This window comes from Oncorhynchus mykiss, chromosome 1, assembly GCF_057628025.1.
Source record: "Oncorhynchus mykiss isolate SJ-2025 chromosome 1, ASM5762802v1, whole genome shotgun sequence".
Lineage (NCBI taxonomy): Eukaryota > Metazoa > Chordata > Actinopteri > Salmoniformes > Salmonidae > Oncorhynchus > Oncorhynchus mykiss.
Genome location: NC_143022.1, coordinates 86,776,785 through 86,801,980, shown reverse-complemented (window position 1 = coordinate 86,801,980; position 25,196 = coordinate 86,776,785). Strand labels below are relative to the sequence as shown.

General features: G+C 44.8%; 1 protein-coding gene across 17 annotated transcripts in view; it reads right to left on the bottom strand.

The window, feature by feature from the left end:
• Positions 1 to 25,196, bottom strand: part of LOC110530763 (E3 ubiquitin-protein ligase MARCHF8) — a 166,187-nt gene that overhangs the window by 70,294 nt on the left and 70,697 nt on the right. Inside the window, exon 1 of one of the 17 annotated variants that reach the window (XM_090242728.1) lies at positions 8,853 to 9,223. The exons of 13 other annotated variants lie outside the window; for them this stretch is intronic. In XM_090242728.1, coding sequence (XP_090098854.1) covers positions 8,853 to 8,876 — 24 coding nt within the window. In that variant the 5' untranslated portion in view covers positions 8,877 to 9,223. Of the gene's footprint in view, positions 1 to 8,852; positions 9,224 to 25,196 lie in introns of those variants that run through there. 3 more of the 17 variants (XM_090242725.1, XM_090242678.1, XM_090242673.1) reach the window with 3 other exon arrangements.

Sequence of the window (25,196 nt, the reverse complement as noted above, 5' to 3'; positions counted from 1 at the left end):
GATTATTACAAGATGTAATCTCGCTCTCTCTCTCTGTCTATACATTACCATACTGATGCTTTCGCAACAAGTTCAGTGGAAGTCAGAAGAGGCCCGCGCCCGCCCGCCCGCCCGCACACACACACACACACACACACACACACACACACACACACACACTACAAAATAAAAACTCACCCACCCAATTTCTGAGAAGATGATATGATCTCTTTATGGTCTTAATACTGTGAAGTGATCACACACACACACACCTGATAAACTGTGTGTTTATCTATCTATGTTTGGCCATAATGGTTGGTGAAATGTTAGATGTGTTCTTTATGAAGAGCTGAAACATACAGGATCATACTTCTAGTGAGAAACAGAGCAAAAGGCATAGAGAGAGTAAGAGAGAGGGAGAGAGAGAGACGGTATGGAAGGAAAGAAAGAAAGATAGAAGGAAAGATGTAAAGAGAGGGAGAAAGAGTAAGATATAGAAGGAAAGAGAGAGGGGAGAGAAAGAGAAAATGGGGAACAAATTATCATTGTCCCCTGGTTGGTGAAAATGTTAAATGTGTCCTTTATGAAGAGCTGATGTAATCACTCTCTTCTGCGATGGAGTAATGATGATGAACTCAAGGACAAGGTTGCCATGAGAACAGAGGGAAATAAGGCCACTAATACCACAGCCTCCAATTGAATAGGACAGGGTTGATTAGAATAGGAAGAGGAGAGGAGGAGAGATGGATGGATAAATGAGAGGAAGGAAGAGCAAAGTGCTGAACTCTCCATACTCAGATTAGTGAGAAAAGAGAGAAGCATTTAGTCCTGTCAAGGAACTAATTGACTTTTCCCTGTCTCTGTTTCTCTCTTCATCCATCTTTGCCTTTCCCTCTGTCTCAGTTTCCCTCTCTCACACACTAACTCACAAACAGTCCCATTGTCTCAGTGACAGTAGTCTAAGGATTTAGCCTTGAGAGTCATTCATTATTCTGTGAGAGAAAGTCAAATTTCAGACGTACATTCGTGGACCGGGTAACAACCATCGACTGTATATAAATGGACATCGATGACGTCACACCACTCATTCTTATGTGACGACTCATAAGTGCATTTGAAGCTCAAGAAGTCGGTTTTAGCTTGCCAAGATGGTGTCTCATGGAGCAGATTCTCAAGACATAACGTGCAGTTTGAGCTCCTCCAGGAGGTGACATAGCAGGCTAGCTCATTTCTGTCTCCTCTCATTGAGTATCTCAAGTTGAAGGTTGACTAGGGTTCTGCAAGCTACTGTAGCAACTACATTATAACGTATAACTCCCGTGTGAGATTTTTTAAAAAGAAGACATAAATCTGGTGTATTAGAAGCAATTATTGGTACCATGATTGTCATAATTTTTTTTTATATATATTTACACGAATGTTACCATTTTACCATTCACTATAATGGGTGGGAATCCTGCTTCCTGAAAACCACAGCCTGCAGTACCCCAGTCAGCCTTGAACTTCATGGCTTCAACGTGAGGAGGAAGTTGTTCTCCCCTAGTAACAACCCCTGGCTGTGATGATCCAGGCCTATGTTAGGGGGATAAAGGGAGGATCAGGAGGATGGGACAGAGAAGAGGAGACATTTTATCTTGGTGGTTCATGGGCCTCAGAGTTTCAGGGCCTCTGTCTGGGCTGGACCTTCCCTCTGTCTGAGGACTTTTACAATGTTACATCTTTTCAGAACAGAGTTATCTTGTGAAATTCTAATCTTCCTAAGTTCACCTCCAAACAGCAGGTCCAGTAATATTTCCAAGGTAAGGACAGAGAAGGAACATACAGTATGCAAGTGAGTGAGTGAGATTGATTGATGGAAAGAAGAGACATCCTGTAGAGAAAGAGAGTCAGGCCTGTCAGAAGTTTTTATTCCTCAAAAGTAGAACAGTATCAACTATATCATCTTCTTTCCCTGAACCAGACGGTTAAATTAAAACCATAGAAATATAATGGGGATGTCAGTTCTTTTCAATGTATTTCTATTTGTGATGCATCTTCTATTTCTGCATACAGCCTACAACCAACCCAGTACAACGTCACCACGCACAGATTCAAAACAACACCAGTGACATCAGCTATTCTCCACAACATAGCGAAGCTAGCATCATTAGCGTCTGGCAGCTAACTATAATTAGCATGGAATTGCTAACTACCGCAGCGATCCAAAACTTCAATAAATAACCCTTTACACTGAGTGTCAAGGAGCAGAAGTTTCTTTAGCTTTGCTTGATATGCCGTTAAATGCTTGATCATTAAGGGTGAAATGTGTTGGCGGAGGGCTCTCCTCCTGGCTCCCCTCCTGGCTCCCCTCCTGGCTCCCCTCCTGGCTCCCCTCCTGGCTCCCATAGCTTCATATCACAGCATGGCCAAATGCTTCTAATGACATGTTCATAAGACAGGAAGATATAAATGTTATAACAGCCCAGAAGGAGTCTGGGCATGTGCAGAATTCTCTATCACTCAATTTAAGGGCTTTATTGGGCATGGGAAACATATGTTAACATTGCCAAAGTGAACTAGATAATTAACAAAAATGAATAGTAAACATTACACTCACAAACGTTCCAAAATAATAAAGACATTACACATGTCATATTATGTGCAAATAGTTAAAGTACAAAATGGAAAATAAATAAATACAAATTCTTTGTGGATCTATGTAATCTGAGGGAAATGTGTCTCTAATATGGTCATACATTTGGCAGGAGGTTTTGTGGGCAGTGTGCACATAGCCCGTCTCCTCTTGAGAGCCAGGTCTGCCTACGCCGGCCTTTCTCAATAGCAAGGCTATGTTCACTGAGTCTGTAGACTTCCTTTCAGGTGGTTGTAGAATTTAACGGCTCTTTTCTGGATTTTGATAATTAGCGGGTATCGGCCTAATTCTGCTCTGCATGCATTATTTGGTGTTTTACATTGTACACAGGGATATTATTGCAGAATTCTGCATGCAGAGTCTCAATTTGGTGTTTTTCCCATTTTGTGAATTCTAAGTTGGTGAGCTAACCCCAGACCTCACACCCATTAAGGGCAATGGGATCTATAACTGATTCAAGTATTTTTAGCCAGATCCTAATTGATATATCAAATTGATGTTCCTTTTGTTGGCATAGAAGGCCCTTCTTGCCTTGTCTCTCAGCTCGTTCACAGCTTCGTGGAAGTTACTCTGGCGCTGATGTTTAGGCCGAGGTATGTATAATTATTTTGTGTGCTCTAGGGCAATGGTGTCTAACTAGAATTTGTATTTGTGGCCTTGGCAACTGGACCTTTTTTGGAACACCATTATTTTGGTCTTAATGAGATTTACTGTCAGGGCCCAGGTCTGACAGAATCTGTGCAGAAGATCTAGGTGCTGCTGTAGGCCCTCCTTGGTTGGGGACAGAAGCACCAGATCATCAGAAAACAGTAGACATTTGACTTCAGGTTCTAGTAGGGTGAGGCCGTTTTTTTCTCTCTCTCTCTCTCTTAATGATCTACTATCAGATAAGACAGACAGACTGGGAGGGAGATGGAGATAGAGAGCGAGAGAGATCACTATCAGAGTCAGTGATAATGAGGAGAAAGGTGGAAACAGAATTAAATCATCAGAACTAATGGACACACACACACAATGATGAGGATAATGGGGAAATCTGTGTGATGTGAATCCTGTCCATAGAGCTCTCCATAGAAGAGGACACAGACCTGCACAGAGCATAATGTGTCTGTGAATGGCCGTCTGCTCATCAACCTGTGCAGATACAGACATTCGCCATTGACAGAACTCTCTCATCACACACTGTTATAACTGAAGTACTACTGCTATTCTAAAATAGGCTGTTTGGATCCTGATTGGTTGAAAGGAGAGATTTATTCACCCCAATCCCTGGGTAACAGTTTGATTTGAATGGTCAATGCGCATCCACTGACCCGCAGCTACTGTGCCTCAGGATAATACTACAGTTTAACCAGTAGAATATGCCAGATAGTGCGATACAAAAGCTGTCAGATATTATAATAATACATATCAATGACTGTCACTTTGTGTCAACTTATTGAAACTAATGGCCCTTTATGAACGAGATGATTACAGTCAATCAGCCACAGTACGACCACAGTTTTTATTAAAACTAGAAAAGGACAATGTTTATGTCCGATAGCCAACAACCCTTCTCATATATACTCTGCAGCACACATAGAACTGTGTATATTAAAGGTTACTGCTATTGGATCATATCGTTAGGACATGAGATAAGACACTTCTGAGAGGAAGACAGTGATACTGATCTCAGACGATTCAGGGTATAAAAAAAACATGAAAAACCCACTGGAAATGTTTGCCTTATCTCCACTGGTTCAATGACAGCACACACACACACACACACACACACACACAAAACCTGCTTTGCCTGTGTATAAATACCTATCAGTGAAAAGCTTACATTATTACGATTGTGTAGAATACTGTATGTATCTGAGATGAAGTCACCATATTCCTCAGCAAGAAGACATAAGGCCGAGAGTATAGACCACTCTAAATAATCTTCCTGTACGACCCCTCACTGTATTCCCCAAACCTCCTACCAGAAGAAGGCAGGATATGTTGTATCCAGCATCACTGAAATAATCTGATCACAGGAAGAGTGTGTGGTCTACTGTGTAGATGTGGTTTCCTGGCTCTGTACAATGACCACTACGGAGGAAGATACAAGGCTGAACACACACACATATGCTCTCACACACATGCTCACACACACATGCTCACACACACATGCTCACACACACATGCTCACACACACACACACACACACACACACAGGCTGTGTGTGGTCAGCTAACGAGGATGCGGACCAGATGGGAATGTTAGAACGTAAACTATGCACAGTAACAATAATCACCAGAGGTTACTGTGAACCACTGCAACACAGGACTCCAGTTCTAGCCATACAGATATACACACATGTCCTACATGTCTCTGGTTCTAGTGGTTGACCCTGTCTGAGGAGCAGAATGGGCAGTACAGGGCTATAAGACAATGGAAGTGGGATACAGACACCGCCCATAGACACTGATCTAACATCAGTTTTGTGTTTTCCTCCCTAATGGTAAAATGTTGTTGCGGGTAAGCTGATCCTAGACCTTTAGTAAAACTGTAGTGACAGTATGCTGTTTCCACTACATGAGACAGCAGCAATCCTTAGCATTAGCTCAGCAAAAACACAGTCCCACAGTTAGCTTGTAAATTAGGTCTGACAGAGGAAAGAGACTGTGTGTGTGTGTGTGTGTGTGTCTGTGTGTGTCTGTGTGTGTGTCTGTGTGTGTGTTAGAGAGAACTAGAGACATCACATATGTGTGTGTTAAAACCACAGTTCCACAGAGATAGCTCATAAGTAGGCCTGCAGCTAAAAGCAGGAAACAGCCTGTGAGTGAGTGAGTGAGTGAGTGAGAAAAACTTCACAACAGCAGGAAGTTGAGAATATGGTTTACCTCCCCTCTTCCTCCCTCTTTCACCTCCCACCCACTCTCATCTGCCTCTCATCTTCCTCCCCCCTCTCATTCCTCTTTTCCTCTCCTCTTCTCCCTCTCAATCTTCCTCTGATCCCTCCTCCCCCCCTCTTCCTCCCCCACATCATCTCTCAACTGCATCTCATCCTGCCTACCCCCCCCTCTATCTGCATCCCTTCCATCCCTCCTCATCTCTCATAATTACATCAGTGTGTCAGAACAGGAACAGGATATGGGAGACTAGTATGTTCTAGTCTAGTGTGTCTGTTGCTCTGACACTGATACAGGGCTGTCTGAACAGAGCTAACAACACTGATACAGGGCTGTCTGAACAGAGCTAACAACATTGATATAGGGCTGCCTGAACAGAGCTAACAACACTGATACGATACAGGGCTGCCTGAACAGAGCTAACAACACTGATACGATACAGGGCTGTCTGAACAGAGCTAACAACACTGATACAGGGCTGTCTGAACAGAGCTAACAACACTGATACAGGGCTGTCTGAACAGAGCTAACAACACTGATACAGGGCTGTCTGAACAGAGCTAACAACACTGATACAGGACTGTCTGAACAGAGCTAACAAGACTGATACAGGACTGTCTGAACAGAGCTAACAAGACTGATACAGGGCTGCCTGAACAGAGCTAACAACAGTGATACAGGGCTGCCTGAACAGAGCTAACAACACTGATACAGGGCTGCCTGAACAGAGCTAACAACACTGATACGGGGCTGCCTGAACAGAGCTAACAACACTGATACGGGGCTGCCTGAACAGAGCTAACAACACTGATACAGGGCTGCCTGAACAGAGCTAACAACACTGATACAGGGCTGCCTGAACAGAGCTAACACTGATACGATACAGGGCTGTCTGAACAGAGCTAACAACACTGATACAGGGCTGCCTGAACAGAGCTAACAACACTGATACAGGGCTGCCTGAACAGAGCTAACAACACTGATACAGGGCTGTCTGGACTAGTAAGAGGCAATTGCATGGACTTTTCTCATTGAATTATGTAAAAGAGGGAGAGAGAGAGAAAGACGGGAGAAAAAGAGAGAGAGACATAATGACAGAGAATGAGAAAGAGAGAGATAATGAGAAAACAATGGAGAAAGTGATCAGTATTTGTGAAAAGTCCTTGTTTTGAGACCCAGATAAGGATGTGTGTGTCAGTTGGAGCTTGAGGCACATTTCCTCATTAAGCACAAGTACAAACAACTTGGTTTGCTTTCCTCTGAATCACTTGAGGGTTTATTTCTGTGTGAGTCCAGTAGTGTCCCCCAAATGGCAGCCTATTCCCTACAGTGCACCTCTTCTGACCACAGCCCTATGGGTTTCCCTATCTGAAAGTAGTGCACTATAAAGGGAATAGGCTGCCATTTGGGAAGATGAGCAGAACATGTAGCCACAGATAATCAGTGCACCATAATTAACTGTGTTGACTGGCTCGGCCTTCAGCTCCTCTGTGATGTAACCCTAACAACAACCACACACACACACACACACACACACACACACACACACACAGAAAGCAGAGGTCAGAACAGCAGAGACCACAGCAGAGCAGAGCTGCTAATAGTCAAACACTAACGAAACAGGACGGAGTCTGGAAACTAGGTGTATATTGTCCTGCACAATCAGGATGCTTCCTTCCCAACCAGGAACAGGGATGAGTCCCATCTAGGAGGGCCAGGAGGACTCCAAAACTCACCCATTCAATTCCCTGTCCTGCCCACTCCCTCCCGAACAGATTTTAAAGCACAATGGAAGGCAATAAACAACTTTTCTGATAAGCTGTTTTCTATGTGGCATCAATATTAGTCAGAAAGTGGAAATAGGATAATTTGTCATAAAGTCAGTCTCCCCTAAAACTGAGTTTGTCATGACTTATTTGAGGGTTGGGTTGTGACTTCGACAATGCTCACTTGCCCACTAACATGGGATACACAGCTGCGGTGAGGGCACTGTATCCAATCCAATTTTTACTTGAGAAATATTGCACTGAACACCTTATCTAGATGTCAAATGTGTGATTAAAACCTCAGCAAAAACGTCAAAATGATTTACAGATTTCTTTAGTTATTTTAGAATCATTCTGATTATCTTGAAGAAGTGAAACTGGCTTTGTTCCTATGGTGTATCATGGGGCACAAACATCACACCACATCCCCAAGACTGAAATGTCATTTTTCTTAATGAGCAACAGAGAAACACATGCAGGAATCAGTGCGTTCAGACACTCTTTAAGCTCCCGTCCCGACATGTGACTACTAATCTTTTTCCTCTGCCCCCATCCCTCCCTCCATCCCTCCTGTTTAGGGATTGACACAAATCTCTGTCATTTGGTGCAGCAGTCAATGATGTGATCTGCTACTCTGTGGATTTGGAGGAGAGCACTGATAAATCCCCCCCCCCACCTCCGTCAACAAACAATTGTCAGCACCCCCACCCCCAAAACATCGCCCCGTGGCTATGTCTGGCCCATCAATGTGTCTGATCTGTTGTTTGTGTTTACTGCTGTCGGAGAGAAAGAGAAGAAAGCGAGATAAAAAGAGCGAGAGGAGAAGAGCGAGAGGAGAAGAGAGAGAGGAGAAGAGAGAGAGGAGAAGAGAGAGAGGAGAAGAGAGAGAAGAGCGAGAGGAGAAGAGAGAGAGGAGAAGAGCGAGAGGAGAAGAGAGAGAGGAGAAGAGCGAGAGGAGAAGAGCGAGAGGAGAAGAGAGAGGAGAAGAGAGAGGAGAAGAGAGAGGAGAAGAGAGAGGAGAAGAGAGAGGAGAAGAGCGAGAGGAGAAGAGCGAGAGGAGAAGAGCGAGAGGAGAAGAGCGAGAGGAGAAGAGAGAGCGAGGTGTGAAATTGGGTCATCCTTTCATACTATGTTAGTGGCAGATGCTCCCCTGACATGCACCTGACACACACACACACACCTCCCCCCACACATGTGTATCCCCCCAAGCACACACACAAAGAAGGGGGCATCAAGAAGGGGGTGAACTCTCCATGCAGAGACAGAAGTGATGGACACACACGTTGCCAGTAGAGACTGTTATCTAGCTGCTTCTTTAGAGGAGCTCCAGTCACCACGGAGACAGCAGGCCTCACTATAACAACCACCGAAAGGAAACTGCTTTTACTACCTCGCTGTCTCTCTCACACACACAGGTTGGTGGTTTCTCTTACTGCGCTAACAAACAGATACACACAAGTACGCAGGAGGATGCCCCCCGAGACACACACACGTTGGTGGTTGCTCTTACACACACACACACACACACACACACACACACACACACACATCTGATAGTCAGTATCAACAACAAGTACGAGAAAGAGCCAGCCATACCTTCATCTTCCAACAGGAATTCATGGCTGCTAGATCCTTGAAGCCACACACACCCTCAGACACCCCACACACAGACAAAGGAACCTGGGGGAGTTACATGCCCCTGTGTAAATCCTCTCAGGGGAGACGAAACAACCATTAGTAAATACACAGGTAGAGCTGTAGCAATGTCACCCAGCCATCTCTTTGGTAATGACAGCTCCCATAACACACCCTGAGACAAAGACAGAATGAGCAGCGATAGAGAGACGGAGAGAGGGATAGTCGACAGAAGGCTACCCTATAGGCTCTGAGCTGCTGCTATTTGTCTGGACTTGCCCGCTCTCTCTCTCTCCTGGTTACTATACACACACACACTGAGCAAACCCGGCAGGGACATAATCTGATTGGCCCAAACCCCAATTTCCTCCAGCTGATCCCAATGAGGGGAGGGGCTATCTAATGCATTATTCATGTGTGGGAGTCCATTTAAAGTATTCCCACTGCTCACTCAGCTTAACCAGTCCCTCCCCCTAACCTCCCTCAGCCTGTCCCCTGACACACACAGGCTTGTTCCGTTCAGATGAGAACACAGATTCACCAACCTACACCAATCAGAGAGGATCTTACTGGCGATCCAATCCCCATCAGGGAGAGAGGGAAGTGAAGGGGTTATCAGCTGACAGAGGTTAATTTTTCAGAGACATATTCACAGCTGACAGAGGTTAATTTATTAAAGTCATCCTCACAGCTGACAGAGGTTAATTTATCAGAGTCATCCTCACAGCTGACAGAGGTTAATTTATTAAAGTCATCCTCACAGCTGACAGAGGTTAATTTATTAAAGTCATCCTCTCAGTTGACAGAGGTTCATTTATTAAAGTCATCCTCACAGTTGACAGAGGTTAATTTATCAGAGTCATCCTCACAGCTGACAGAGGTTAATTTATTAAAGTCATCCTCACAGCTGACAGAGGTTCATTTATTAAAGTCATCCTCTCAGTTGACAGAGGTTCATTTATTAAAGTCACCCTCACAGTTGACAGAGGTTAATTTATTAAAGTCATCCTCTCAGTTGACAGAGGTTAATTTATCAAAGTTATCCTCTCAGTTGACAAAGGTTAATTTATCAAAGTCATCCTCTCAGTTGACAGAGGTTCATTTATTAAAGTCATCCTCTCAGTTGACAGAGGTTAATTTATCAAAGTCATCCTCTCAGTTGACAGAGGTTAATTTATTAAAGTCATCCTCTCAGTTGACAGAGGTTCATTTATCAAAGTCATCCTGACAGCTGGATCCAAGGGCAAATCAAGATCTATAGTTCCCAGCCCCACTGGGTGTCAATTATATTAGTGTTACTGTTTATACATGGATCCGATTGATTTAGCACCATACAGAGTAGAACTGTAATAATGTTAGATAGATTATATTAGAGGAAGAGAGGGAGGAGAGGGAGAGAGAGAGGAGAGAGGGAGAGAGAGAGGAGGAGAGAGGGAGAGAGAGGAGAGAAGGGGAGAGAGAGGAGAGAAGGATAGAAAAAGAGAGGAGGAGAGAAGGGGAGAGAGAGGAGATAGGAGAGAAGGGGAGAAAGAGGAGAGAATGGGAGAGAAAGAGGAGAGGAGAGAAGGGGAGAGAGAGAGGAAAGAAGGGGGAGAAAGGGGAGAAAGAGGTGAGAAGGGGAGAGAAAGAGGAGAGAAGAAGAGAAAGAGAGAGAAGGGGAGAAAGAGAGAGAAGGGGAGCAAGAGGAGAGAAGAGGAGAAAGAGAGAGAAGGGGAGAAAGTGGAGAGAAAGGTGAGAAAGGGGAGAGAAAGAGGAGAGAAGGGGAGAGAGAGGAGAGAAGAGTAGAAAGAGAGAGAAGGGGAGAAAGTGGAGAGAAAGGTGAGAAAGGGGAGAGAAAGGAGAGAAAGGGGAGAGAAAGAGGAGAGAAGGGGAGAGAGAGGAAAGAAGGGGAGAGAGAGGAAAGAAGGGGAGAGAGAGGAAAGAAGGGGAGAAAGAGAGAAGGGGAGAGAGGGGAGGAGAGAAGGGGAGAAATGGGAGAAAGAGGTGTGAAGGGGAGAGAAAGAGGAGAGAAGAGGAGAAAGAGAGAGAAGGGGAGAAAGAGAGAGAAGGGGAGAAAGAGAGAAGGGGAGCAAGAGAGAGAAGGGGAGCAAGAGAGAAGGGGAGCAAGAGAGAGAAGGGGAGCAAGAGAGAAGGGGAGCAAGAGAGAGAAGGGGAGAAAGAGAGAAGGGGAGCAAGAGAGAAGGGGTGCAAGAGAGAGAAGGGGAGAAAGTGGAGAAAGGGATAGAAGGGGGAGAGAAGGTGAGAGAGAGGAGAGAATGAGGAGAAAAGGGCTACACACTGATATTCATTAGACATGATGAGAGATCTGAGTATGAGAAAACATGCTCATACTCCCAATATTTAGAGGGGCTGAGAGGCTGAAATAACATTTTGGCAATAGAATATAACAGTATAACAGTCTGTATAACAGTCTGTCTGTTGTATCGTATAAGTATATAATGATACTATTTTTGTATACGGGTATCATATTATTGTATCAAGTTGATGATCAGTTGATGGTGAATACCAGACTCTCTGTCTAACCCGATGCCAGACTAACTCATGACTGAGGACACAGAACAGAAGGTGAAGGAACTGCAGCCTTTGTCACGACATTAAACCAACCAATGGGGGCAGGAGGAGCAAAAAACAAAAAACAACACAATAGCCAATCAGTGTTGAGTACCTCCATGTCACCAACCTTTGTGGTGAAAGCTTTACATGACATGGCAATTATTTATTACATGACAATTAGGAAGAATGGTGCTGACGGAGATGGCTGCCGTTTTACGATCCCGTAACCAATTGTGTATGTTTTTCACATTATGTGTAAGTTATTTTGTACATATTGTTTCTGCCACTGTGTCTTATGACACACACACACACACACACACACACACACACACACACACACACACACACACACACACAGTCAGAGAAAAACCTCCCATGTCTCAGGAGACACACAGGGAGCCAATAAATACTACTACAGTCCTTGCTCTCTGGGCAGTACTGACAACAGACAGTACTAGCAACATGGCTCTCCACCTCTATTGGCAATAGCGCTATTTGAAAAGGTTTAACGGTCTCTAACTTCTACTCAGCAGGACTGTGTAACACCAGCATCCCTTGAGCTTGTCTATCTCTGCAGGGACGACACACTGCTGAGGCAGGCTGCTGAGGGACCGCAGTAGGACGAATCTGATTTAGGAATCACCTCAGTCTCAGCGCTGAAATTATTATACTGATAACTGTGTAAAGCAAGCTTGACCTTGTACATTACATAATAATGCAATTTAAAAACACAAACTAAGTGTGCAGCATAACTACATTAGAATTTGCAGTACAAAAGTGGAATGGTTATTCCCTTATAATAACACAGAACATTATTCTACTGTATCACGGTTATTACTCTCTATGTCCTCGTGTCAATAGCAAATAACATATTTACATATTCATTTATGTTCTGTTGTGTGTGTGTGTGTGTGTGTGTGTGTGTACACATTATGTGTGTGTACAGTATGTGGGTACAATGTGTGTGTGTGTGTGTGTGTGTGTGTGTGTGTGTGTGTGTGTGTGTGTGTGTGTGTGTGTGTGTGTGTGTGATTGCTTGCATGTGTGTCCAGCTGCATGTCCATGGGTGTGTAGGCATCAATCAAATGCTATGCAGACTGTGATATTAGGCTGACTAGAGTGCAGGTCCATTCACTAATGAGTTTGATAACTCAGAGGCAGGTAGCACCATAACATGAGATTACTGTTGACATGCTGTTTACTGTGCTAATTATAGCCTTCCAGTATACTGCTAGGCCTCTGTGACTGACAGGATAATACTGCCATTATGTTTACCCGACACCTCATTCATCATAACTAGAGAGATTTGAAAACCAAGAAACGCAACATATGATCACTTCCTGTAACGTGCCCAAAGTCAGTTATGCAGACTAGACCATGATTTGTCTGTAGTGTTGTCAACAAGGAGAGTGACAAATTATTCCCTACTTAATAGTTTTGATTACAATCTGACTCATATTACACATGAGAGTAAATTGCCGTTCATGTTCATACAATAATAACCATGATAATCATATTTAATTTGTAAAGCGCATTTCTGATATGGTCTCTTGAATTATTGCACATGGTCAAACATTCATATTTCTGAACAGGTTCTGATTTCATTATAATTTAACATTACTGAACAATCAGTAAGATTAATTGATAAATTATAGACTTCCTGTTAGAAAGGAAGACCAGCAGTACTTTGGTTCCAAAGGGACTCAAACTGTACAGAAATTATACAGAACTTTGTAACTGTAATTGTGTGTATAATTATACATTTACTGTAGATTACCTCAGCTCACCAGCAATACCAATTTATATTTATAGTGCAATTGTGTATAATTATACAGAACTTTGTAACTGTCATTTTGTGTATAATTATACGTTTAGATTGCTGCAGCTCGCCAGCATTGATGTTGCTTCAATAAAGCTTTCAGTTTACCCATAGCTAGCTTATTACGTAAAGTCATACATATCTATTATCTATGGGAACATTCAGGTGGACTATAAGGCCGGTACAGCATGGAAGGAAAGCATCATGCCAGGTAGAAGTAGGGACTCTTGGCTTGTGCGATCCGGAACGGCTCATTGGAGACTATCCTATCTCCTGTTTCTGTAGCATGAGGCAGCGTAATGGACAAGTCCACCCCCTGGACAGGACACTAGTCTATGATGAGGCCATGTAGAGGCCATGGAGAGAACATGGAAAGGCCATGGAGAGAGAGTTCTCATCTATATTATTCGTAGCCGTCTATTTACCACCACAGACTGATGCTGGCACTAAGACCACACTCAATGAGCTGTGTAAGGCCATAAGCAAACAAGAAAATGCTCATCCAGAGACAGCACTCCTAGTGGCCGGGGACTTTAATGCAGGGAAACTTAAATCCGTTTTTACCTCATTTCTACCAACATGTCACATGTGCAACCAGAGGTAAAAACAAACTCTAGACCACCTTTACTCCACACATAGAGATGTATACTAAGCTCTCCCCCGCCCTCCATTTGGCAAATCTGATCATAATGCTATCCTCCTGATTCCTGCTAACAAGCAAAAACTAAAGCAGGAAGTACCAATGACTCGCTCAATACAGTAGTGGTCAGATGACGTGGATGCTACGCTACAGGACTGTTTTTCTAGTACAGACTGGAATATGTTCTGGGATTCATCCAATGGCACTGAGGAGTATACCACCTCAGTCATCGGCTTCATCAATAAGTGCATCAAAAACGTCATCCCCACAGTGACTGTACGTACATATTCCAACCAGAAGCCATGGATTACAGGCAACATCCACACTGAGCTAAAGGCTAGAGCTTCCATTTTCAAGGAGAGGGACACTAATCCGGACGCTTATTTGAAATCCTGCTACGCGTCAATACAGGATTAAGATTGAATCCTACTACACTGGCTCTGACGGTTATAAAAATTTTCAAAGACTCCAGTCACCCAAGGCATAGACTTTTCTCTCTGCTACCACAGGACAAGCAGTACTGGAGCACCAAGTTTAGGACCAAAAGGCTTCTTAAGAGATTCTACCCCCAAGCCATTAGAATGCTGAACAATTAATCAAATGGCCACCCGGACTATTTACATTGACACCCCGCATTTGTTTTTACACTGCTGCTACTCACTGTTTATTATCTATACATAGTCACTGAACAAATGACCTGACAAACCTGTAACCCCGCACATTGACTCGGTACCGGTACCCCCTGTATACAGTCGTGGCCAAAAGTTTTGAGAATGACACAAATATTAATTTCCACAAAGTTTGCTGCTTCAGAGTCTTTAGATATTTTTGTCAAATATTACTATGGAATACTGAAGTATAATTACAAGCATTTCATAAGTGTCAAAGGCTTTTATTGACAATTACATGAGGTTGATGCAAAGACTCAATATTTGCAGTGTTGACCCTTCTTTTTCAAGACCTGGAGCTTGGAGTTCGTCAGAATTTGTGGGTTTTTGTTTGTCCACCCCCTCTTGAGGATTGACCACAAGATCTCAATGGGATTAAGTTCTGGGGAGTTTCCTGGCCATGGACCCAAAATATTGATGTTTTGTTCCCCGAACCACTTAGTTTTCACTTTTGCCTTATGGCAAGGTGCTCCATCATGCTGGAAAAGGCATTGTTCGTCACCAAACTATTCCTGGATGATTGGGAGAAGTTGCTTTCGGAGGATGTGTTGGTACCATTCTTTATTCATGGCTGTGTTCTTATGCAAAATTGTGAGGGAGGCCATTCCCTTCGCTGAGAAGCAACTCCACACATGAATGGTCTCAGGATGCTTTACTGTTGGCATGACACAGGACTGATGGTAGCGCTCACCTTGTCTTCTCCGGACAAGCTTTTTTCCGGATGCCCCAAACAATCGGAAAGGGGATTCCTCAGAGAAAATGACTTTACCCCAGTCCTCAGCAGTCCAATCCCTGTACCTTCTGCAGAATATCAGTCTGTCCCTGATGTTTTTCCTGGAGAGAAGTGGCTTCTTTGCTGCCCTTCTTGACACCAGGCCATCCTCCAAAAGTCTTTGCCTCACTGTGCGTGCAGATGCACTCACACCTACCTGCTGCCATTCCTGAGCAAGCTCTGTACTGGTGGTGCCCCGATCCCGCAGCTGAATCAACTTTTCGAGACGGTCCTGGCGCTTGCTGGACTTTCTTGGGCACCTTGAAGCCTTCTTCACAACAATTGAACCGCTCTCCTTGAAGTTCTTGATGATCCGATAAATTATTGATTTAGGTGCAATCTTACTGGCCGCAATATCCTTGCCTGTGAAGCCCTTTTTGTGCAAAGCAATGATGATGGCACGTGTTTCCTTGCAGGCAACCATGGTTGACAGAAGAGGAACAATGATTTCAAGCACCACCCTCCTTTTGAAGCTTCCAGTCTGTTATTCGAACTCAATCAGCATGACAGAGTGATCTCCAGCCTTGTCCTCGTAAACACTCACACCTGTGTTAACGAGAGAATCACTGACATGATGTCAGCTGGTCCTTTTGTGGCAGGGCTGAAATGCAGTGAAAATGTTTTTGGGGGATTCAGTTCATTTGCATGGCAAATAGGGACTTTGCAATTAATTGCAATTCATCTGATCACTCTTCATAACATTCTGGAGTATATGCAAATTGCCATCATACAAACTGAGGCAGCAGATCTTGTGAAAATTCATATTTGTGTCATTCTCAAAACTTTTGGCCACGTCTGTATAGCCTCATTATTGTTATTTTATTGTGTTACTTTTTAATATTTTTTACTTTAGTTTATTTGGTAAATAATTTCGTAACTCTTTCTTGAACTGCATTCTTGGTTAAGGGCTTGTAAGTAAACATTTCACAGTAAGGTCTACACCTGTTGTATTCGGCCCATGTGACAAATAAAGTTTGATTTAGTTTGAGAGGCCATGGAGAAGCCATGGAGAAGCCATGGAGAGAACATGGAGAATCCATAGAGAGGCCATGGAGAGGCCATGGAGAGGCCATAGAGAGGCCACGGAGAGGCCATGGAGAGGCCATGGAGAGGCCATAGAGAGGCCATAGAGAGGCCATGGAGAGGCCATAGAGAGGCCATGGAGAGGCCATGGAGAGGCCATAGAGAGGGCAAGGAGAGGCCATGGAGAGGCCATAGAGAGGCCATGGAGAGACCACAGCGAGGACATGTAGAGACTATGGAAAGGCCATAGAGAGGACATGGAGAGGCCATGGAGAGGCCATAGAGAGGCCATGGAGAGACCACAGCGAGGACATGTAGAGGCCATAGAGAGGCCATGGAGAGGCCATGGAGAGGCCATAGAGAGGCCATGGAGAGGCCATGGAGAGGCCATAGAGAGGCCATAGAGAGGCCATGGAGAGACCACAGCGAGGACATGTAGAGACTATGGAAAGGCCATAGAGAGGCCATGGAGAGGCCATGGAGAGGCCATAGAGAGGCCATGGAGAGACCACAGCGAGGACATGTAGAGACCATGGAGAGGCCATAGAGAGGCCATGGAGAGACCACAGCGAGGACATGTAGAGACCATGGAGAGGGGAGACAAAGGAAAAGATGTGGAGGGGGAAGAAGAGAAAGACTAAATACAGAGAGAGAGAGAAAGTGTGAAAGAGGTAAAGACAGAAGAGAAGAAGAATTTAGCAGAGGGAGAAAAAGCAAAGACAGATAGGGAGAAAAACGAGAAAAGCAATAGCAGAGAATAGGAGAGTGAGGAGGAGGGGAGAGATTTGATCGGGAGAAAAGGAGTAAGAAAGGTGTTAGAGAAAGGGAAAAGAGAGAGACAGAGAGAGAAAGAGAGATGACAACCTAATCTCCATAGAGGGAAGAAGACATTAGATCTCCTGTGGGGCATGAAATTACCCTGTAATAGTCCTTTCAGTTCATATTCAAATATACACTCATACATACTGATAACCACAGCACTGTACAGGGGTTGCACTGCACGCCTTTACCCAACAGTTCTATCAAATCATACTGGAGAGATTGGAGGGGGAATGAGGAAGAGGGAGAGAAAGATGGAGGGAGGGTAAATCAGCCAAGAAAGTATATCAGCCGAGATTCCTATAAAGTACAGTGTATAACCTGTATCACTTGCAGAAATAGATTTTGAACCCTTCTTGAAGATTTCAGACTTCTTGTTAATATTCCCCAACAGTCTATATATTTCCCATCTCGGTATGCATATGAGATCCAGTCTGCTTTGATGTGCTCACATCTCATCATGCATTCCCTGTGTGATTCAGCACATTACATCATGATAAGACTTACAGCCTGCAAATGCCTTTACGCAACATACAGGGGTGGCAGGTAGCCTAGTGTTTAGAGCGTTGGGTCAGTAACCGAAAGCTTGCTAGAACGAATCCTCGAGCTGACAAGGTAAAAATCTGTCATTCTGCCCCTGAACAAGGCAGTTAACCCACTGTTCCTAGGCCGTCATTGTAAATAAGAATTTGTTCTTAACTGACTTGCCGAGTTAAATGAACAGTCATATTTCACTAGACGGCCAACATCCGTATAAACGTTTCTATTTTAATCTGCCAAACTACACTGAACAAAAATATAAACGCAACATGTAAAGTGTTGGTCACATGTTTCATGAGCTGAAAGAAAAGATCCCAGTTCCATACACACAAGAAGCTTATTTCTATCAAATTGTGTATATACATTTGTTTACATCCCTGTTGGTGAGCATTTCTCCTTCGCCAAGATAATCCATCCACCTGACAGGTGTGGAATATCAGGAAGCTGATTAAACAGCATGATCATTACACAGGTGCATCTTGTGCTGGGGACAATAAGGCCACTCTAAAATGTCACACAACACAATGCCACAGATGTCTCAAGTTTTGAGGGAACTTGCAATTGGCCTGCTGACTGCAGGAATGTCCACCAGAGCTGCTGCCAGATCATTTCATGTTAATTTCTCTACCATAAACCGCCTCCAACATCGTTTAGAGAATTTGGCAGTACGTCCAACCGGCCTCAGAACCGCAGACCACGTGCCAGCCCAGGACCTCCACATCCGGCTTCTTCACCTGTGGGATCGTCTGAGACCAGCCACTTGGACAGATGATGAAGCTGTGGGTTTGCACAACCGAAGAATTTCTGCACAAACTGTCAGAAACCGTCTCAGGGAAGCTCATTTGTGTGCTTGTTGTTCTCACCAGGGTCTTGACCTGACTGCAATTCAGCATTGTAACCGACTTCAGTGGGCAAATGCTCAACTTCGATGGCCACTGGCATGCTAGAGATGTGTGCTCTTCACGGATTAATTCCAGTTTCAACTGTACCGGGCAGATGGCAGACAGCGTGTACGGCATCATATGGGCGAGCGGTTTGCTGATGTCAACGTTGTAAACAGAGTGCCCCCCTGGTGGCGGTGGGGTTATGGTATGGGCAGGCATACGCTACAGACAAGAACACAATTGCATTTTATTCATGTCAATTTCAATGCATAGAGATACCGCGACGAGATCCTGAGGCCCATTGTCGTGCCATTCATCTGCTGCCATCACCTCATTTTCAGCATGGTAATGAACGGCCCCATATCGGATCTGTACACAATTCCTGTAAGCTGAACATTTCCCAGTTCTTCCTTGGACTGCATACTCAACATATATGTCACCCATCAAGCATGTTTAGGATGCTCTGGATTGATGTGTACGACAGCCTGTTCCAGTTCCCGCCAATATCCAGCAACTTCACGCAGCCATTGAAGAGGAGTGGGATAACATTCCATGTGCCTACTTTAAAAATAATATTTATCTGTGACCAACAAATGCATATCTGTATTCCCAATCATGTGAAATCCATAGATTAGGGCCTAATGAATTTATTTCAATAAACTGATTTCTTTATATGAACTGTAACTCAGTAAAATCTTTGAAATTGTTGCGTTACAGCACATATGTCAGAGTCAAGGCCCGCGGGCCACATCCGGCCCGCAAGAAGGTTTTTTACGGCCCCTGGGATGATCTTGATTTATTATTAGAACCGGCCCGCAGCAAGCCGGCAGCCCGCAGATCTTTTACACGCACCAATACTACATTTCCCACAATGCAAAGGTGACGCACCGAGCAGTAGGCTGCTTCATTTCAATATTTATTGGCACAGCAGTCGTCAGCATCACAGTAAAATTAACTTTCAGATACCCATCAAAAATGGCAAAACGGAAGGTGGATACTGAGAACCGGGGGTTTCAAACAAGGTGGGAGTCGGAGTATATGTTCACGAAGGTAGCTGGAAAACCTGTGTGTCTTCTGTGTGGAGAAAGTGTGGCGGTACTGAAAGAGTATAATCTGAGACGACATTATGAAACGAAACACGCGGACACACACGCGGACGCAACTGTCAAGGCCAGTTTTATTTTGGCAGAAGAGATCGCTAAATCAGCCCGGCCATTTACGGAGGGGGATTTCATCAAAAACTGCATGATTAAAGTTTGTGACGAAGTTTGCCCAGAAAAAAGGCAACTCTTTTTAAATGTGAGTCTGAGCAGAAACACCATTGCCGAGAGAGTAGATCAGTTGTCCATCAATCTAAAAGAGCAGCTTGTGAAAAAGGGAAAAGATTTTATTGCATATTCCTTGGCTGTGGATGAGAGCACCGACATTTCTGACATTGCCCAGTTGTCAATTTTCATCCGCGGAGTGGACTCCAACCTAAGCGTGACAGAGGAGTTTTTGGCTTTACGTCCTATGCATGGCACAACTACGGGGCATGATTTGTATGAAGAGGTGTCAAGATGTGTAAATGAGATGGAGCTGCCTTGGGAAAAACTCGTGGGTTTGACAACCGACGGAGCACCTGCGATGTGTGGACACAGGAGCGGACTGGTGGCGAAGATACGGGAAAAGATGCAAGAGGAAAACGCGACAGGTGAGCTGACAGCTTATCATTGTATCATACACCAGGAAGCGTTGTGCGGTAAAGCCTTGAAAATGGAGCATGTAATGAGCATCATCACGCGCACAGTTAACTTTATCAGAGCCAAAGGTTTGAATCACCGCCAGTTCAAGGCATTTCTGACGGAGTTAGAAACGGAGCATGGTGATTTGCCTTATCACACAGAGGTGCGATGGCTAAGCCAGGGAAAGGTGCTTCAAAGATGTTTCGAGCTTCGTGAGGAGATTTGTCTGTTCTTGGACAGCAAAGGGAAAGACACAACACAACTCCGAGACGAAATGTTTCTGTGTGAAATGGCTTTTCTGTGTGACATTACGAGTCATCTGAATGCAATAAACTTGCAGCTGCAGGGTCGGGATCGTGTCATCTCTGATATGTACAGTACAGTGAAGGCATTTAAAACCAAACTGACTCTGTGGGAGACGCAGATGCGGAAAGAAAATTTGAGCCACTTTCCCAGCTGCCAGACCATGAAAGAGAAGCTCTCTACCAGTGCGTTCCCGAGCACACAGTTGGCTGATAAAATAGGTATGCTTGCCGCTGACTTTCGACGCCGATTTGCTGACTTTGAAGCACAAAAAAGCAGGTTGGAACTGCTCGGTAACCCATTTGCTGTTGACGTGGAAAGCTCACCACCAAACCTCCAAATGGAGTTGATTGACCTCCAATGCAATGATGCACTGAGGGCAAAATATGCGGCAGTGGGTGCTGCGGAGTTCGCCCGTTTCCTCCCCGGCACAATGCCCCAGCTGCGCATCCAGGCTGCTCAAACGTTGTCTATGTTTGGCAGCACATACCTGTGTGAACAACTGTTTTCTTTGATGAACCTGAACAAAACATCACACAGAAGTCGACTTACTGCTGAACACCTCCACTCAATTCTGAGGATTTCTTCAGCTCAGAGCCTTACCCCGAACATTGATGAACTTGTGGAAAAGATGGGACACCACCAAGTATCACCCTCAACCTCAAACAAGTGAACATTACTGTGCAATCACATATTTAGAGTTTTTACTCAGTTCAAGTTTAAAAGTTAAAATTTAATATTTGTTTTCACTGCATGTTACTTCTCCTTAAACAAAGTGTTGTTTTTGATTAATAGATTTTTGCACTTTATTTTTTTGTATTTCAATCCAATTATATTTTAAAAATATTTCAGTTGAGTGGATGATAGAAAATTGCTATTATTGTTTTTTCTTTGAAGTAAATTTAGCCCACTTTTGCTAAAATAGAAAATATAGTCTACTGATGGTGCCTTGAATACCGGTTTCTTTCATTTAATGTTCATGTTATGGGGATATTTATATAAAGGAAATTTGTCTTTTGTGTCTGTTGAAAATTAAAGATTACTGACAGAGCCATAAGAAAATATTGCTTTATTTATCTGATCATATTGTAATATATTTGTTAGGTTTTCAGTAGGTTCAATTAGGTTCACTAGACTATATGCGTCATTTAAAAATTTTTCAATGAACATTCGAACAGTCCGGCCCTCGTCTTGTAGCTGATTTTTTTATTTGGCCCTCCGTCCATTTGACTTTGACACCCCTGCGTTACAGAATCAAAAACTGAGTTGAACGAGAGGACAAAGTGGCAAAAACTCTAGTAGGAAGAAACTTTAGAGAGGAACCTTATCTGGTGTGCACAAATCATCTGGCCAAAAGTAGTGCACTACAATAGGGGATAGGGAGCCAAACTATTTGAGACGCTGTTGACATAGAGGTTCCACATGTGGAGAAACTTTGAGAGAAAGTTCAAGAACTCTGGCCAAAAGTAGTGCACTTCATTATAGTGATTAGCGTGCAGCCAGAGTTGACTGTAAGGTACAGTGGAGTGAATCAGTGAGAGAGACTCCCCAGTGCCCTGGTTCAAAGAGAGAGAGAGAGAGAGAGAAACTCCCCGGTGACCTGGTTCAGAGAGAGAGAGAGAGAAACTCCCCAGTGACCTGGTTCAGAGAGAGAGAGAGAAACTCCACAGTGACCTGGTTCAGAGAGAGAGAGAGAGAGAGAGAGAAACTCCCCAGTGACCTGGTTCAGAGAGAGAGAGAAACTCACCAGTGACCTGGTTCAGACAGAGAGAGAGAAACTCCCCAGTGACCTGGTTCAGAGAGAGAGAGAGAGAGAAACTCACCAGTGATCTGGTTCAGAGAGAGAGAGAGAGAAACTCCCCAGTGACCTGGTTCAGAGAGAGAGAAACTCCCCAGTGACCTGGTTCAGAGAGAGAGAGAGAAACTCCCCAGTGACCTGGTTCAGAGAGAGAGAGAGAAACTCCACAGTGACCTGGTTCAGAGAGAGAGAGAAACTCCCCAGTGACCTGGTTCAGAAAGAGAGAGAGAAACTCCAGTGACCTGGTTCAGAGAGAGAGAGAGAAACTCCCCAGTGACCTGGTTCAGAGAGAGAGAGAGAGAAACTCCACAGTGACCTGGTTCAGAGAGAGAGAGAGAAACTCACCAGTGACCAGGTTCAGAGAGAGAGAGAGAAACTCACCAGTGACCTGGTTCAGAGAGAGAGAGAGAGAAACTCCCCAGTGACCTGGTTCAGAGAGAGAGAGAGAAACTCCCCAGTGACCTGGTTCAGAGAGAGAGAGAGAGAGAGAAACTCCCCAGTAACCTGGTTCAGAGAGAGAGTGAGAGAGAAACTCACCAGTGACCTGGTTCAGAGAGAGAGAGAGAAACTCCACAGTGACCTGGTTCAGAGAGAGAGAGAGAGAGAGAGAGAGAAACTCCCCAGTGACCTGGTTCAGAGAGACAGAGAGAGAAACTCCCCAGTGACCTGGTTCAGAGAGAGAGAGAGAAACTCCAGTGACCTGGTTCAGAGAGAGAGAGAGAGAAACTCACAAGTGACCTGGTTCAGAGAGAGAGAGAGAGAAACTCCCCAGTGTCCTGGTTCAGAGAGAGAGAGAGAAACTCCAGTGACCTGGTTCAGAGAGAGAGAGAGAAACTCCAGTGACCTGGTTCAGAGAGATAGAGAGAGAGAAACTCCCCAGTGACCTGGTTCAGAGAGAGAGAGAGAGAAACTCCCCAGTGACCTGGTTCAGAGAGAGAGAGAGAGAGAAACTCCCCAGTGACCTGGTTCAGAGAGAGAGAGAGAGAGAAACTCCCCAGTGACCTGGTTCAGAGAGAGAGAGAGAAACTCACCAGTGACCTGGTTCAGAGAGAGAGAGAGAGAGAGAAACTCCCCAGTGACCTGGTTCAGAGAGAGAGAGAGAAACTCCCCAGTGACCTGGTTCAGAGAGAGAGAGAGAGAGAAACTCCCCAGTGACCTGGTTCAGAGAGAGAGAGCGAAACTCCCCAGTGACCTGGTTCAGAGAGAGAGAGAAAAAAACTCCCCAGTGACCTGGTTCAGGGAGAGAGAGAGAGAGAAACTCCCCAGTGACCTGGTTCAGAGAGCGAGAGAGAGAGAGAAACTCCCCAGTGACCTGGTTCAGAGAGCGAGAGAGAAACTCCCCAGTGACCTGGTTCAGAGAGAGAGAGAGAGAAAAACTCCCCAGTGACCTGGTTCAGGGAGAGAGAGAGAGAGAAACTCCCCAGTGACCTGGTTCAGAGAGCGAGAGAGAGAGAGAAACTCCCCAGTGACCTGGTTCAGAGAGCGAGAGAGAAACTCCAGTGACCTGGTTCAGAGAGAGAGAGAGAGAGAGAGAGAAACTCCCCAGTGACCTGGTTCAGAGAGAGAGAGAGAAACTCCCCAGTGATCTGGTTCAGAGAGAGAGAGAGAGAGAAACTCCCCAGTGACCTGGTTCAGAGAGAGAGAGAGAGAGAAACTCCCCAGTGACCTGGTTCAGAGAGAGAGAGAGAGAGAAACTCCCCAGTGACCTGGTTCAGAGAGAGAGAGAGAGAGAAACTCCCCAGTGACCTGGTTCAGAGAGAGAGAGAGAGAAACTCCCCAGTGACCTGGGTCATAGAGAGAGAGAAACTCACCAGTGACCTGGTTCAGAGAGAGAGAGAGAGAGTTAAACTCCCCAGTGACCTGGTTCAGAGAGAGAAAAACTCCCCAGTGACCTGGTTCAGAGAGAGAGAGAAACTCCCCAGTGCCCTGGTTCAGAGAGAGAGAGAGAGAGAAACTCCCCAGTGACCTGGTTCAGAGAGAGAGAGAGAAAATCCCCAGTGACCTGGTTCAGAGAGCGAGAGAGAGAGAAACTCCCCAGTGAACTGGTTCAGATAGAGAGAGAGAGAGAAAAAAAAAACTCCCCAGTGACCTGGTTCAGATAGAGAGAGAGAAACTCCCCAGTGAACTGGTTCAGATAGAGAGAGAGAATGAGAGAGAAACTACCCAGTGACCTGGTTCAGAGAGAGAGAGAGAGAGAGAGAGAGAGAGACACTCCCCAGTGAACTGGTTCAGAGAGAGAGAGAGAGAGAAAAACTCCCCAGTGACCTGGTTCAGATAGAGAGAGAGAAACTCCCCAGTGACCTGGTTCAGAGAGAATGAGAGAGAAACTCCACAGTGACCTGGTTCAGAGAGAGAGAGAGAAACTCCCCAGTGACCTGGTTCAGAGAGAGAGAGACACTCCATAGTGACCTGGTTCAGAGAGAGAGAGAAACTCCCCAGCGACCTGGTTCAGAGAGAGAGAGAAACTCCATAGTGACCTGGTTCAGAGAGAGCGAGAGAGAGAGAAACTCCCCAGTGACCTGCTTCAGAGAGAGAGAGAAACTCCCCAGTGACCTGGTTCAGAGAGAGAAAAACTCCCCAGTGAACTGGTTCAGATAGAGAGAGAGAATGAGAGAGAAACTCCCCAGTGACCTGGTTCAGAGAGCGAGAGAGAGAGAGAGAGAGAGAGAAAAACTCCCCAGTGAACTGGTTCAGAGAGAGAGAGAGAGAGAGAGAGAGAGAAAAAAACTCCCCAGTGACCTGGTTCAGATAGAGAGAGAGAA